This window comes from Monopterus albus, unplaced genomic scaffold, assembly GCF_001952655.1.
Source record: "Monopterus albus unplaced genomic scaffold, M_albus_1.0 scaffold39.1, whole genome shotgun sequence".
Taxonomy (NCBI): domain Eukaryota; kingdom Metazoa; phylum Chordata; class Actinopteri; order Synbranchiformes; family Synbranchidae; genus Monopterus; species Monopterus albus.
Window position 1 is genome coordinate 1,697,957 of NW_018127919.1, and position 16,097 is coordinate 1,714,053.

The 16,097-nt window shown below is 37.2% G+C and overlaps 2 protein-coding genes across 2 annotated transcripts in view; both read right to left on the minus strand.

Annotated features, from left to right (window-relative positions):
* LOC109959599 (claudin-15-like) overlaps nucleotides 1-2,838 on the minus strand; it is a 5,077-nt gene extending 2,239 nt beyond the window's left edge. Inside the window, exons 1-2 of the mRNA XM_020599101.1 lie at nucleotides 2,622-2,838; nucleotides 1-82 (exon numbers count right to left, since the gene is read on the minus strand). The exon at nucleotides 1-82 is cut by the window's left edge and continues 80 nt beyond it. Of these exons, the coding sequence (XP_020454757.1) occupies nucleotides 1-82; nucleotides 2,622-2,838 (299 nt within the window). The remainder of the gene's footprint in view (nucleotides 83-2,621) is intronic.
* A 4,437-nt stretch (nucleotides 2,839-7,275) lies between these two features.
* On the minus strand, nucleotides 7,276-13,964 carry grk1b (G protein-coupled receptor kinase 1 b). Its single transcript, XM_020599002.1, has 8 exons — nucleotides 13,881-13,964; nucleotides 10,811-11,523; nucleotides 9,522-9,649; nucleotides 8,940-9,097; nucleotides 8,395-8,478; nucleotides 8,140-8,264; nucleotides 7,852-8,053; nucleotides 7,276-7,635 (listed from the first exon to the last, which is right to left on the minus strand). Exons 2-8 carry the CDS (start codon nucleotides 11,507-11,509, stop codon nucleotides 7,352-7,354), a joined length of 1,680 nt encoding a protein of 559 aa, XP_020454658.1. The 5' UTR covers nucleotides 11,510-11,523; nucleotides 13,881-13,964; the 3' UTR covers nucleotides 7,276-7,351.
* Between the last annotated feature and the right edge of the window lie 2,133 nt (nucleotides 13,965-16,097).

A 16,097-nucleotide genomic window follows, 5' to 3' on the forward strand; every position in this document is an offset into this window, starting at 1 on the left:
ATTCCTGCAAGAGTTGCCACGAGTCCAAAAACCCCGAACACAATGGCAGCAATCATGAGTGCCCGGCAGGCCTGAATGTACCCTGTGTGAAAAATAAAAAATATGACAATGTAGGCTGCTTGCTTAAAAAAATGTGTTCCTTTGAAGCACAACTTCAAACAAATCATGGAGAGAATTGTCAACAGTGTTGATATGCGTTATTAGCCACCTAGAGACTAACAGTCACTGGTAGCAACCCTGGTTCTGTGCGTACAGGCACATGGATTAAGGGCCTTTACAGAAAACATCTTAAACCATAACACTAGATGAAAAATACATTCTTTAATCTAGCTGCAACTAGAGAGTATTCCTGCCTGTGATAAGAAAAATTTTCCATGAAGGGTTTTTATTAGTGCTCACGACTAGGGCAGGGCATCCAACCAGGGTACTCTGGTACTGTTATGGTAATGATTAAGTCAAATAATAATGTCAAGAAAAACAAAATCTGTATTTTGTGGTAGTTAATTATAAAACCTTTCATGAAAGGGTTCAATGCATACAGAAATCTTTCTCCAGGCAAGGAGCAAACTAAAACAAGAGCATGCCGTACTTATAATCTTGCTGTCAAAGTATGTAGACATCCATTTTTGTGTACAGAACACTGTGCTCTGTATCTCCTCTGTCATACTCATAGCAGAGGTGACAGCCAGACAGCAACACTGAACACACAGGTCAACACTAAGATGTAGTCTCTCTACTGTTTTGACCCATATCAGGCATAAAAGGCATCTTTCAATTAATGTTAGACTTGATTAATAAGATATCGTCCACAGCACAAACCAAAATGAGTATGATATAAAGATCTCTCTTACAGGATTAGGACTGAATCCATGTACATGTACAGGGAGTTTCAGCAGTACTGTATCACTTTGGTAAATGTTCAGGATATGTTTCTATTTATATATTTCAATACATATCTGAACAAGCAGTTTACAAGCTCCAATAACTTGGAATTAATATTAGTAGCAGTATGAATGCCATTTTCTGCTTTTTCCCACTAGGGAAGCAGCTAATCGTCACACTGACGATTTGCATGTTGACATTTGGCACATGTTTTATGACGGATGCCCTTCCTGATGCAACCCTGACTTGAACCTGGGCTGCAGCAGCGAGAGCGCTGCACCCTAACCACTAGTCTATCAGGGAGGCCATTTTTAAATTTTTATTATTTTATGAGTGTTTATTTGCTTGGGTTCACTGTGGTCATGAATATTGATCCTCTCTTATCTTAACCAATGCTACTCCTATATACAGTATTTATGATTATAGCCAGTACAGTAGAAGGCTCCTGATATGGATAAGGATAGGATAAGGATATATATGTGTCTCATATATAGAAGCTGAAGCAGACATGGAGGAAAACAATATGAATAACTATTTCTCCACAGTTGGGTTTGATCCAGTCAATCTTTCAGTCAGATCATTTTATTGTACCCCTGTACACACTGAAGGTGAACTACAGTCTATCTTTTTAATAAACTGCTTTGTTATAGAGCTGCAGCTAATGATTATTTTAGCAGTCAAATATTCTTCCAATTATTCCATCAATTAAATGAGTACTTGGATAAGAAACAAGTTTGCTTGAGTAATAATAAATATACAAAAGAGAAAATAAGATAGGTCTCTTAAAACAAACAACCAATTGGTTTTCTTTTTAGAGAAATCAACATTTTTATCGATTAAACTGAAAACAGTAATAGCTGCCAAAATTAAACCTATTTACTGCATTTAAATTGTTTTAAAGAAACCCACACTACCTAATATTTTGTTTCTGGGGTATTTTATGCATCACTGTGAGGGGAGTAGGTGTGTGTGTGCCAAGCCGTTTTAATATCTATAAGTCAGTTCTTTCTTGTCAAAAAGAACATTTCAGGTCCGCAACATCATTCCTCCTGGGACAATAATAATAATATAATCACCTTTATTGGTACAGAACCGAGGTACAGAACGGTTAACATCAGGTGGTGTGGGTTTCTTTAAAACAATTTATATTATGAAATGTGCAATGATGTAAAAATTCTCACTAGGAAAAACTCACATCTCAGATACCATCAGTCCAATTGTTAATTTATAATGACTAATTTCATTCATTTAATTGGGTCTTTGCAGATATCCACAATACAATGGTAGGTTAGTTTGATTTTACAACAGAAACACTGTACAGAGTTTTCTTTGATTCTTCTTTCAGCTTAAAGTGATCCCACACTCTGGACACTTTCTGTAGTTTTCTCTGGCTAGTCTCTTTGTCTGTAGCTACTTTCTCTCTGTCCATTTTGCAGTCTGCGCGTAGCACATTGTATGACAGCAATAATGACCTGTGCAAAATGCACTGAACTGTTTATAAATAGGCTAATATAGATTTAACAAAGCTTCCATGGAAAGATTTTGCATTGATAACTGAGTAATCAAGTTACTCAAATCGTTTCAGTACTACTCTGTTACAAAAGTTACTTTTCTCTACATATTTATACCAAATTAACCCACTAAAGAGTAAAGTCTTTCTCGTTTGCTTTGTCTCAGTCTTCAAAATCTCCTTGAGTGAGTGAGCTATTCTTAAAACAAATTCTCTGTTGGCCACATACCATTAAGTGCAAGCAAAGATGAAAAATCCGAGCAGCTGTGAACTCCTATTGCATCAGTTGCGCAGGACATCCATAAGTTTTCATAGATGGTTAATACAGTGATTATATTACCGTCCACTGCAGAGACCTTCCAGTATCGATTTGGAAGGGTGACCCCAACCATCAGCCAGCCCAGAAATCCCAGGAAGAAAGCAAAAGCCTCCAGTATTTCATTCATATTTGCTTGTTAATTCACTGCAACTAATGCAGAGTTCTCCAGTGTGAGGACTTATTTATGCACACTTGATTCTATGACCTCTTGTCCTTTGTTAGCCCCACAGTGTGTGAGCAACCGCCCAGCTGAGATGTCACAGAAAACTACAAATCAGTTAATAATTCCAAATAGCTCACACATGACTATTGAGCCTTTTCAAAGACTCCAAATGTTTACCCAGCTTAAAGGATAACAGAGAAGTCCAGCCTTCAGATCGGTTTACTATTGTCTGTAGACTTGAAGCTATTTATCACCTTTGATGTTTGCCATGAATAATTCATATGTCAATAATATCAAAAATTATTGATGGGATTTGAATCATGTTTTGGTCATGTCACCCGCTGTGTCCAAAGAATGATAGGAAAGTTTGTAGCTTGTACCTTGTGTGGTTTTCTGACACTGCGGGGCTGTCCTGAAAGATTCATGTTTTGTATAGTGAAATCATCTGTAGAACAGCAACAGGCTAGCAAATCTACTGAGAATAGTATTAGTCTAAGAATTAGGGTTTGCTAGCAACTTGTTTCCATAGGTTGAAAAGACATAACACTGGTGTCCAATGGTGGAAAGTAACTTAGTAGTATTTTCATTCTATGCTACTTCATACTTCACTATGTTTTAGAAGCAAATATTGTACTTTTAACTCAACTACATTTATTTTATAACTTTAGTAGCTCATTATTTTTCAGAATCAGATTAATACAAAAATAACAGGTGTTATTTATCTTTGGTGGAAAAGTCAAAAGATAGCATATAAGCTACTTAAAACTATAGTAGCTCCCCCTTTACCAGCTGCAACATTAAATGTGATGAACACAAAAATAGACCAGTGATTTTTATCCAATAATATGATATATAAATATTTAACGTGCCATTCTGCATAATGAGTACTTTTGGTACTTTCAGTATTTTTACTTACTTAAGTAACATCTTCACTGCAGGACCTTTACTTGTAACAGAGTATTTCTACACAAGGGTAAGGGATCTGAGAACGTCTTCCACCACTGCTGGTATCTACACATACATGTCAGCAGCTACAGCAGCAACAACAGCTGCCTGTTCACTGAGTTATGTTATTTTGCTCTTCAACTTCTGATATTTAAGCATGAAAATACATTTTACTATATAGATGAAAATAATAATAAGCTTAATTTGAAACCAAAAATATTTTGATCATGACTTCTTGCATATCCCCTCTTATTTCACTCACTGTTTTAGTTGTACACAGTCTCAACAATAATGAGTTGCCACTTCACAAGATCTAGGAACAGCTTGACTTAACTCCTTTTGAAATACAGTATGTAAATACCATGTAAATAATAGCAAGCACAAGCAGTGCATGTGTATATACTTTTTGTTAAAGATGGGCTATCTGATATTTAAAAAGCTGGACTCAGAGAAGAAAAGTCCACAACCTAGAATATAAAACTAGATTTCTCTCAGTATGACATAGATATAAAATGCATCATTATTATAACATACAGTATCAGAAAACCTAATAGCATAGTGAAAAATATTAATAGAAACCCAAGAAAAGTGTCATTAATTACTAGTAATAGTCACATTTTCATTTTTTTCACAACAAATAACTGTTCTATAATCTTGTAATCTAAACCTTGGGGTCAGAAATGGGCTATTATAGAATTAGTACTCCTTACCTGGGAGAGCAAACAGAGATACGAACTCGCGACAGTTATACTTCCCTGTTGAATCACTAGCACAAGACATCCAGAGGTTCTCATAGATTGTGGAAGTTACAATTACACTGCCATCTTGGGTAGATTCTCTCCAATACTGATCTTGTAGTGATATGAAACTCATTATCCAGCCTACAAAACCCAGAAAAAGTGCTACAATCTCAAGGATCTCTTTCATCTTAAAATTAGATTTCTGTCAATAATTAGCAAAATTGTATAGATATGGCCACTGAGAGGTGCTCTACTCCATTTTGTGTGTGAGAGAGCAGACTCAGGATGACACTCAAACCTGGACTAATCTAAATATCAATTTCATGGCTGTAACTGCACTATAAGTCTGCTATTCCCGCCCAAAATTTATGACATGTCACATGCCTGGTGTGTCTGTCTCTTGTCCAATAGTTATCACAGCTTTAAATACATGTATAAAAACCTTTAAGACTGACATCATTTGACACTGATTGCTTTGGCATGCTTTTGAAGCTTCTTCAAGAGACAGGACAGTTCATTGTTTTATTTAGTAGTGTTTTAATAAAAAGCACTTTAGTCATACTTGCAAAATGTATAATAACTACTGTACATACAGGAAGAAATAAGTCAAGAGAGAGTTTTAAAGATGTGGTGAAGAATCGGCATGTTGTGATTTTAGAGAGGTGATCTCGAGATTTGGTGTCACCTAAAAAAGTTGGCAAAAGCCCAGGCTGTTTGAACACATCCCTAATTGGTTGCCGCTATATATTAAAGCATATATGGAGGTAAAATGGGAAGAATTATATTGTATATACTACATTTTCAAATTCAGTGTTCACACTTGCACTGCAGAACCTTCCAAATACTCTGTTTGAATAACTTTTAAAAGTCAATAAAGATCTTTATCCTTTGTTTGAGTTGATAAATTCTTTGTTTATGAGAAATGTCACACTCACAGTTTAGAATCTATATCTTATCAAATGTGGATTCTCTTTTGCCAACCAGTAATCAGAGATTCAGTTCAAAGTACTGTCATATACTTACAGTATTGCACAGATACTTGGGCTTTAACTCATACTGTTAATATTTAATTTCATTGCCCTTACTTTAAGGTGAAATATCTATTCAGTTGCTTCTGAATTCGCCTAACTGCTTAAAGGGAAAGTTCACTTTAAACAAGCCTACAGTGGCTTATGGTTTTCAATGTCTGACTGGCTGTGACCAGAAGTGGCCACTGGTGTTATGGTCCATTAATACAGTAACTGTAGTAGGATGCATCAGCTGCTTAACCAAGAGCAAATACATGCTTTGATTGTGATTACACTGATTTTCACAGATTTGATTTGAACCATTACATTTATGTACCAGGTACCTAAGCAGACTGCAGCCTAAGGTCAGATTATGACTCATGTGTGAGTTTAATGAAGTGCTTTCACTAAAGGCTGTTTAAATGTTTATACAGCTTAGACCAATCGTTTTTGTGTAAAGTATGTGACAGAATTTCAATGGAGTCACCACATCACATAGATCTTGGCCTCTGTCACTCTTTTTGAACCATACACACACACTGTACACAAAGAAGCATGAAAAATCATTGAATAGTGGACCATTAGTTTTGGGCATTTGTATCGCAACATTTAATATGAATTACACAAGAATGGTTTTTTAAAAAGGCAAGTAGTCGCTAGCATATGTCATTTTTACATCCTTGTTATTTTGTAGTTTTTCCATGTACTGTCCTTCCTGTTCTGAGAATCCCACTGTATCATATTTTTTTCAGATTTTTCTTATTATCAGAGCAGGTCATGTGTTAATAATTGATGAAAACAAATAACTGAGATCAGCATCTGTTTTTCAAAAGAGCTGGGTACAAAAAAACATAAAACACAAGATACACAAGGACTATTCAGTTACCCATTAATGGACAAAACATTGACAGTGCAAAATCAGAGAAGGCGATTACATGTAACATTTAGAAGGTCTTGGAATAATGTTTATGACATTTTCAAATATAGTTATAGTTTTATGTGAGTCATTCTTTTTGCAGCAAACCTAGCGTAACTTATTTTGAGGTTGTCGATGCTTAAGCATTGCCTCCATTTCTCAGTGAGCATTAGCCCGCCTTTTGATGTAGGACTCAGAGAAACAGACAGTTGTAAACCAGTTAAAATTGCTATTTTCATTTTTCTTGTCTTTTCTTTGTTACTATTGTGGCTGCGCCATAACAGTTTCTCGACAGCCCCATATAAACATGAGTGTGGACAGTAAAACCACTAAAAGGGAACCAGCACATACTTTTTTTGCTTTGCAAGATTTTATTGATTGCTTTTAACTCTTCTGTCTATAATATATGACTATAATAATAATATAATACTTTTTCATATACAGTCATATATAATGAAATAATAATTACATAGCATTACAATGTCAATACTGTGGCTTTTTGTTGGGTCCAAATAATTTATATGAAGACTTAATGCAGTTTCTAGACAAGATTTTTGTTTCATTTGTCTGTAATTACTAAAGGTAAAATTGAAATATACAGTAAGAATACAGCAGTCATCATCAGTAAAACCATATTGACATTTTTGTTGCATAATGTCTCAACTATTAGTAATGTGATATAGTGAGAGTAACTTATAGATGGTTGTAACACTATAAGTATTACAATATTATTATAATGTTATAAGAATATGCATATGAATATGTAACAGATTTAGAGTAAGCAGCAGAAAATGAGCACATACCAGATCTAAATGTGTTGAATTTGAATAGCTGTCTTCTTCTGCTCTCTTTCCTTCTGTTGCTCTAACTCAAAGCAGCACACACGCTCCACCTCTGGCTTCTACATAGTTTGGGTCAAGGTCATTGGGAAGCTTGCTGTTCTCTCCCCATATATTCAGCTCTCCAAACACACCTGTCTCGATCATCTCCTCCTGCCAAGGGATTGGGACATTGCCAGAGGCAAAGTCACTGTAGAACTCAGCATCCTTGTTATCCAGGACCACACCTCTGATGGTGCTGAAGGCACCCACATCTTCAATATCTTTGGCATAGACCATCTTAGGATCAGGGACAAATGGTGGAGGAAATGTTCCTTTTGACGAAGCACAGAGGGCACAAACATATTAGCGGTGTATGGCTGTTATTTTTGCATTTGCCCCCTCATTGTGTCCCATCCATATAAGGAATTAATTAAGCTTGGAATTTCATTTTTAACTTCTCCCATCCAGTGGGATTTGATTGATGAAATCAACAACATGGTTCAATTAATGCATTTTTGACTGTGGATGATTGTGTAAATGTCACCAACCTGCTTCCAGACAGCCCCAGTTAATATCCTTGAAGAATGGCTGATTCTTGAGCTCAGAGCAGTAGTTATTTTTGAACCCGAGACGTTTCGTTGGGTCCTTTTCCATTAGGCCTTCACAGAGATTTTTGCACTCTTTGCTAAAGTTAGGTGTGTATGAAACTGTATTGTTCAGGATTCTGAAAGTTACCTCATCATTCTCAACCTGAAGAAAGTGAACATTGGGAATGTATGATTTTGACAAAGTGAATTGGTTCTGGACAACAGCGGTCTGTTCTGCACATTTTGTACCTTCTCTCCTCGTTTTACAAAGGGCCCTTTGGCGGCAATCATCTCATACAGGGTGACTCCCAGGGTAAAGTAGTCCACTGTGTAGTTGTAATCCTTCTTCTGGAGCAGCTCTGGTGCCATGAAACCTATATTCACAGACAACATGATTTCAACATGTGGTACAGATGGCTACAGTAACATTCACCTGGATGACAGCATACCCTCATTTGAACCTGTTTTGTTTGACCTTATCTTAAATCAGATTTGGTCACCCACCTGGAGTTCCTGCACACCCGGTAGTTGTGTCTTGTCCCTGTGGAAGTTCAACAGCCAGACCCATATCTGACAGGCGGACATGTCCTGAGTGAAAAGACTTTGTTTACAACAGTGGCATATGGCTACAGAATGGACCACCAGCTATTTATTTGTCTGATCTGTAATTACATCATCCTGTGTTCACTTTAATGTAAGACAGTACTTTATTTTTATTGTTAGATTCTGTAGAATGATGATTACTTCATTTGTGATTTGACTGGGCTGATGCATGTTTTGATCCAGTCCTCTGAACTGAACCTGCATTTGAGCATGATGCAGTATCTGTTACCGTTGTGATTTACCCTGGCTGAAAGTCTTGCAGCTCTATGTGTCAAGCGTAAGTTAGCTGGTTATCCAAGGATGTTGTTTAGAGGTATGGACCCCAGAGAGTTTCAAATCAGTGTTTTCAACTAAAAATAGTGTTTGTTAAAATGTGTTTGGAAAAAAATGGTAGAAGGCCAAAGTTGGATGTGTTAGGACATTCAAGTACATGAAATGCTGTTCACCTGCATCATCCAGCAGTACGTTCTCTGGTTTCAGGTCCCTGTAGATGATCCTGTGCTGATGAAGGTGCTCCAGGCCACAGATGACCTGAGCTGTATAGAAACATGCTCTCTTCTCATCAAAACCTGGACTTTTTTCATCCACATCATACATATGAAACCTGAGAAGAGGGAGGATGTTAATGTGTTTTCTGAAGCATTTGTGAAATCAAGAAAAATAAAATAGAGAAAAGCCATATAAGACTTATAATGTTATTTGTGAGTATTGTGTATTAGCTGTGAGGTTTATTCACACTACCAGTCAAAGGTTCGGCACACTTTCCTGTTCAATTCAGTGCGAATTGATTAGTCATAATTAGTAGTACACCTTAGCCAGACTAGTAGAAATGAGAGGAGTGGAACACTGTTCCATGTTGTTAAAGTAACTGCAGAAGTCACTATGTAGCATGTGTTTTAAAGGCATAGTTTTTAGTTCAATGTGTGTGTGTGTGTGTGTGTGTGTGTGTGTGTGTGTGTGTGTAGCTGCATTTTTTGTTTAAAATAATCAGTGTGTGTGTAGCTGCATTTGTTGTTTAAAATAATCACCTGAGGTCTCCACCGTTCATGATGGTCATAATTAGACAGAGGTCAGTCTTGGTCTGGAAGGCATACGCCAGCATCACAATGAAGCGACTATGAACTTTTGCAAGGATTCGTTTCTCCACAATTGCTCCCTAAAGACAAATCAAACATCAGGACACTAGTCCAACAAAACCAGGAATGTACAATGTCAACAGTTAAAAAAATAAAAGCCCCTACACACCTACATTCTGGGCTCTTTGAACTTGTCAAACACAGGACCTCGCATTTCATTTATGTGTGACAGGCTCATGGCCCTGATCCAACCCTTTTTCACATAAGCAGCGCTTTTTATTCACTATGCTTGCATTTAATTTAGGTGTTTCGGTACCCAAATGGTGGGCAGCGATGTCCCATGATGAGCCTGCACGTTTTCTTTCCGACCGGTCACCTCAGCAGGTGACTTCTTTCCCTCTACATGACGTTATGCTAATCAGGTGCACTCTGATTTGGTTTGAAACCCTGCAGACTTTTGGTTCTCCACAACACATTAAAACCCCTGCTGGCACTGTGAGATGGAAATGGGCCATCCTTAATATTATAGTTACACCTGGGCTTTTCTTTCTAATATGTCAAAATGTCTATTTTTGAAAAATACTTCACTGTACGTTCTAGTTTATTGATATACGTACCTGAATGGATGAGAGCCGCTACTGTTGAAGTTAAACAGCTCCGTTCCTCTTACACGAAGCTATGTGCACATACAACCTTGGCAGAGAGCTACCCTGTCTCATACTGTAGCATAGTTAATTAAGTGGACTAATATAAGAACTTAAAGTGTGATTGTGTTAGGCCAAATGGCTGCAGATAGGTGTGTATAGTGTATAACGTATAATGATACACAAACCCTTAAAGTATTCCACATATAACCACATATAATTATTCTTCTTGTGGAAAGGCCCACATATCTTTACTAGTATTTATACCTCAACAATTAAAGTGATGCTGTATTGGAGTGCTGCTTTAATCACGGCCAACAAAATTAAAAGTTCATTATCCACTGATGCGTTGAGAAGCAGCAGGCATCAGCCTAGTGTACTGCCTCTGAGCTGCTTTGTGGAGTCATTAGTAGAGTCAAGCTTCTTTGCATTGAGCCTTAGTAAAAACTAAACCTCTGCACTCATTGGGGAATATTCTCTCACTTATTTCCTGCTGTAATGCCATTCTGAGGTTGTCAGAAGAACAAACTCATCTTGTGTTGTAACTCTTATGTGTGACACTGTGAATGGCTGTTAGATGCCATTTCAGTGATTTACCTCATAGCCTTTGCGCTTCTTCAGCCTTTTCTTGTCCAGCTTCTTGTTTGCATACATTTTGCCTGTAGCCTTAGCCTGGCAAGCATACACTTCCCCAAAACCCCCTTTACCCAGGACCCTGAAGTCCATGAACCACTCCTCATCGAAAGGCTGGCTCTCCAACCATTTGAACTGAACAAAACGCAGGAAGTACATACTCGTCCTGTAGCCATCGAGGGCCTTTTTTTCCAGGTGTTTGAGCAGCTGCTGCTCACTCTCTTTAAATAGATCACCACAGACATTTTTGAAGTCTTCCTTAACTCGAGTAATAGCCTTTTCCTCCAGGAAGTTGCAAAAATGCTTTGAAGCTGACTCATAGTATTTATTGGCTATTTTTTGGGCCTTCTGCACTCGATCCATCTCTTGGCATATGGTATATTCTTCAATGTCTTTCCACAGCTCTACAGCGTTTTTATGGGTTGTGTTGCTCTCCAGAAACTGTTGGAACAGACGCTTGCCAATGGGTTGTTTGACACATATGCTGTCAAAGGCTGTGTCTAGAGCTGCCTTCATGTGTTCACACTCTCTGATGTGTGGGAGTTTCAACCTGGCACGCATCTTCTTGTCACGCATGGCAGCTGCTGCAGCTCCATCCGTGTTGTCACGGGCTGAAATGTAGGCACAGTTTGCCACCACCGTCTCCAAACCGCCAATGTCCATGTCTGCACCTTTGTCTGTGGCACACACAAAACAAGTTTTGGTAGATACATTTAAAATTAAAAATCTTTTTGGGATGCATCTTGATTAAATCTGCTATCATATTATATCCCTTAAGTTCAGAGCCGATTCTGAACATCTTGGGGCCCTAAGGGAAAGCTTAACCCCTGCCCCTCCCAACCCACAAGACTTAAATTTGCAAATAAAACACATAACTATTTTGAATAAATTGTTTGTGAAACAACATCATAATGACCAGTAGTGCTAATTTAAACAGGACTTTAAGGAACCTAATTTCCATTATAGTGAGTAAACCTGTTGTTTAAACAGTAGCAGCAAGGCGGTTGTAGCCTGTGGGGTCATGCTGTTCATGTCTCTACTGTCCATGTGCACTAAAAAACTTGTCACACATACAGTACCTCTGGCCCTGACATGGTCCTTGTTTTCATAAATGTGATGGTATGTGTGTTTTAGGTGGTATTGACAAGTATTTTTGTATGTATAGTATTTTGATATTTTTAGATGTTATGCAATAGGGTAAAGCTGAATATTTTAATCAAATGCCCAACAATGTGCCTTAATCATATAAATTCAGTCCACACAGCTTGGTATTATGTGAGATAATATTGTCCACTTTTAGATTTCAGGAGGGTTAGCGTTATTCTAGGTAGACTGAAACAAATATGATGGAAAAAGCTCTCCTGATAACATTATCCAAAGCAAGAACAGGGCTCTAAGACTAACATTTCATACTGGTGGCATTAGATAAATGTATTTATTGATTCCACTAATTTTGCCCTTCTCAAAACAAAGGGCAGGGGAGAGTGATACCAGAAAGCTCACAGTGACACCAGAAGCCTGGTCAGTCACAATAGATACAAGTAAAAAGTTTTTAGCACATAAATAACTGGGGATTTGTGTGATTCAAACATCTGCATGAGGCGATTACACATCACTAAATGCACCAGAGGAAAAAAAGACTTGAAGCACAACAACACGTTCGTGAAGCACGTCTCATGGTATGTTGGTGTGGACTGACACATCTGATAAACTGGAAGTCTGTCTGTTCTGTTAAAGGGGCGAGAGCGAGTTTGCAAGCATTACTATGACAACAGGCAGAACTAGTTTGTCTGCCACAGTAACATCTGTCCAGCATTTTTCAGGGGATGTACTAATTATTGAGGGAGTGATGATGATTGCACAATAACTGTTACAGCTTATAAAAAAATATTAACTGTGGACAAAAGTAACTGGGGCAGGTTTTTTATTTTAGGTAATAGAGATGATACGGAATTAAGCTTGTGTTCTCTTACACGTGCACACACTCACTCGCACAAGGTAAGGGATTTGAGCAGCAGCAATCCAGGGACAAAGAGCATTAGGTCACACTGGGCAGCCCAAGCTCTTTTCACTTCCTTGGCCTGGTTCCCCTCTGTCTTCTCCATTCTGCAGATTACCACTACAAAGTGGTCACTTCCCCTTCCCATATATTGCAGAGAGAAGGAACCTTTCATCGTTGGCCTGCTTTTGTTGGACTCTTGTTTATTTAACATACAGTTTGAGGATTTCTATATGTCTTCTAATAAATTTCTTGTCTTATTATTGAATGCTTGTGGAAAAAAGGCATATCTGGGAAAAACTTAACACTGAAGAACTGAAATAAAAAACATCTCCCATGAATGGACATATTAAATTGTTAGAAAGATAACTTCTGCAGTTAAGTATTATTGTATCTCTACTGGAATATCATACATCATACTGCATGTTGGGCCCTTAATGTGCATTGCAGCATGTTAAAAATACACCTGACTGCAACAAAAGAGGACAGGAAATGTAATGTGCAGTTAAATCTTCCTGGGTGTATAGTTCATGTGTACAACATAATTCTCTGTGCTGACTGGTACATGTGGTACTGTTGACTGGTGCTTTCCTGACTGTTGATACCAGAGATTTCCAGTATATACTGATAACTGACCTCACTGTTAATTAACCTACATTTGTGACTTGCTTTTAAAAATATTTAAACATGTGGAACACTCAAAAGTGATGATCTCATCACATATGAAACTTTAGTGTTGGTCGATTTTAGTGTATCTTAAATCTTTTCATCTCAAACGTAAAAAATTGTGAAAATCAAAATTAAGGCATTGTCAAGACTGGTTTTAATTTTGAAGTCTACAAAACCTTTGGTTATGAAAACTGAGGGGAATATTTAATGTAAAATTTTATAGCACAATGTTTTATACAATGTTTTACATAAATTTTATAGCAATAATGTCAGCAGTCATATCAATAACTAGTTTTCCAGCTTATATTCTATTAAAGAGAGATAACAAGATTAATACCACTTACAGTATAATTAAGCAGCACTCACCGTAGTTTCTGGGGTAGCAGGGAGTCAGTCAAATGAGAACTTGAAGGAAATTGGTTAAGAACTACTAGGTAGCATCCAACATATATTTTCTCTTTTTCTTGGCTCCTTTTATTTCCATCAACCAGTTCTGTCCTATTTTCTTCAACACACTTATTCTTTTCACCTCACCTTCGTTCCTGCAGCGCAGTGTGTTGCGAAGGTTGGGGCATCAGATCGAGGTTTACTCTGCATCTCAAATCCTACTTGGCAGTTCATTAGCTAGTGAGGATTACTTCAGGACATTACTAAAGGAAGCAGCTAGGCAGAAGCTATTAGTGTAACTCAGCAGCAGAAGTGATTACTGATGAGTCCTGTTCTAATTCGATCAGCGTCATTCAATTGTTCAACACAGAGTTTATGCTTGGTTTCAAAGATAAAACATTTTGTACAAGGAAGGCATGAACACTGACCCATGACTGGTGCTATTCTTGATTCATAGTTTCCTTGTCCAAGCTGCTATGTTTTGAATCGTGAGGTTGAGACACACAGCTAAGTAAAATAACCACAATTTTGACTTCATTTAGCTAAATAATCTGTTGAATAACAGTTTGTCTTAGAAGCAGGCTACAGATCATTGAACTACAGTATGTCTGTATGAAATTTAGCAAGTAGGCTAATTGAATTTTACACATTGAAACTCTGTTGTGAGAACTGAGCCGGTTTTAAAACGTTACTTTTGGGACTGACTAATCTTGCAAGATGTTAGGTATTTTTGTCAAAGAAGAATGATAATTTTGTTTCAGATCACACTATACTCAGGTGTTAATAAATAACAATTACAAGAACATCAGGTCTTGGCATTATATTAAAAGTATTCCACATTCACCATTTAGACAATGTTACAGGACAACTGGATATCTTGTGCCAGAGCAGGAACACTTCTGAAAACTAACATTTAGCCAGGATGATACAAACAGGTGGCTCAGTAGAAGAAATATTTGAACCAACACTTAAAACATAGTCCTATTAAGGTCTATTTAAGTCTGTTTGTTTTCCTGTACACTGGGCTGGGGCAGCTGAAAAGACCCTGAGTACAAATCCTATTGGGGATGTGAGACCGACTTTGCTTTCAAGTCTAATCTAAGAGCAGGAGTTAAACCTGTCTCATACTGACACCTACTGCTCTTTCATCTGACAAAGTCAAAGCTGAGATCACAGAAATAGTATCAATGTACCTTTAATCCCCTGAACAGACATCAGTATCAATCATTACCTGGGATTACATTCATTCTTACACAATTGCACTGCTACAATTTTATCTTTTCCTACTGACTCAATAATGGCATGTTGCTCTTTTACTAACATTGGTGGATTTTTTTTTTCTGTAATTCAATGTGTGGTAAAATTCCAAATACATTTGCATACACACATTGTACCTGACAGAAAGTCTGTTGTCCTCTGGCAGCCAAGCTGTAAGTGGGCTTTAGCTGATTAAACAGAGAAGCTTCTCTGCTGTGAGCTGACATTTGACACACATCTTTGTAGTTAAGGACCTATGCATCAGTTTGCTTAACTTACAACTTCTGCAAAGTTCCATGTTAGAAACATGTTCATAACACCAAATGTTATTTTTATTATGATGCTGGTTTGGGTTCATAAGATACATCAAGACACATTTTTTCATTCAAATTTGAGTCTTTGCCAAAATCATAAGAAATAAATGTACTAAATTAAAAAAAAATATTAAATTAGTTTATTAACTTTTAATTAAACATATTAAATGTTTAAATCAATAAATTATCTAATTAAATACATTTTTGTCATTTGTACATCATATACTCATTGAGAAATGTTCTGTCTATGGAGATTACACCAGACAAAATACCACTGGAAGGTTACTGAAATTTCACCAAAAATGTTTTGGAGGGGAAACTCATTCAAAACTCATTTGAAAACAAAAAGATATTTAACAATTACACTGACTATAAAAACAGCATGTAGTATGCATGCATGCATTGTATTATGTTGTACAGTAGTATGTATTCTTCACTCAATATTTTGTGGTTATTCATTGTTTGAAGTGCGTCCTTGATGAGGTGGTTTAGGCTAGCACCAGACAGGGACACATACCGTGGGTCCTTATGAATTTTTGGTGGTTTTCTGTTTAGGCTCCAAGAGTTCTAGTTACAAAAACATGTTCTGACTACATGTTTGAGTAGAAGGATGAGACGCACATTT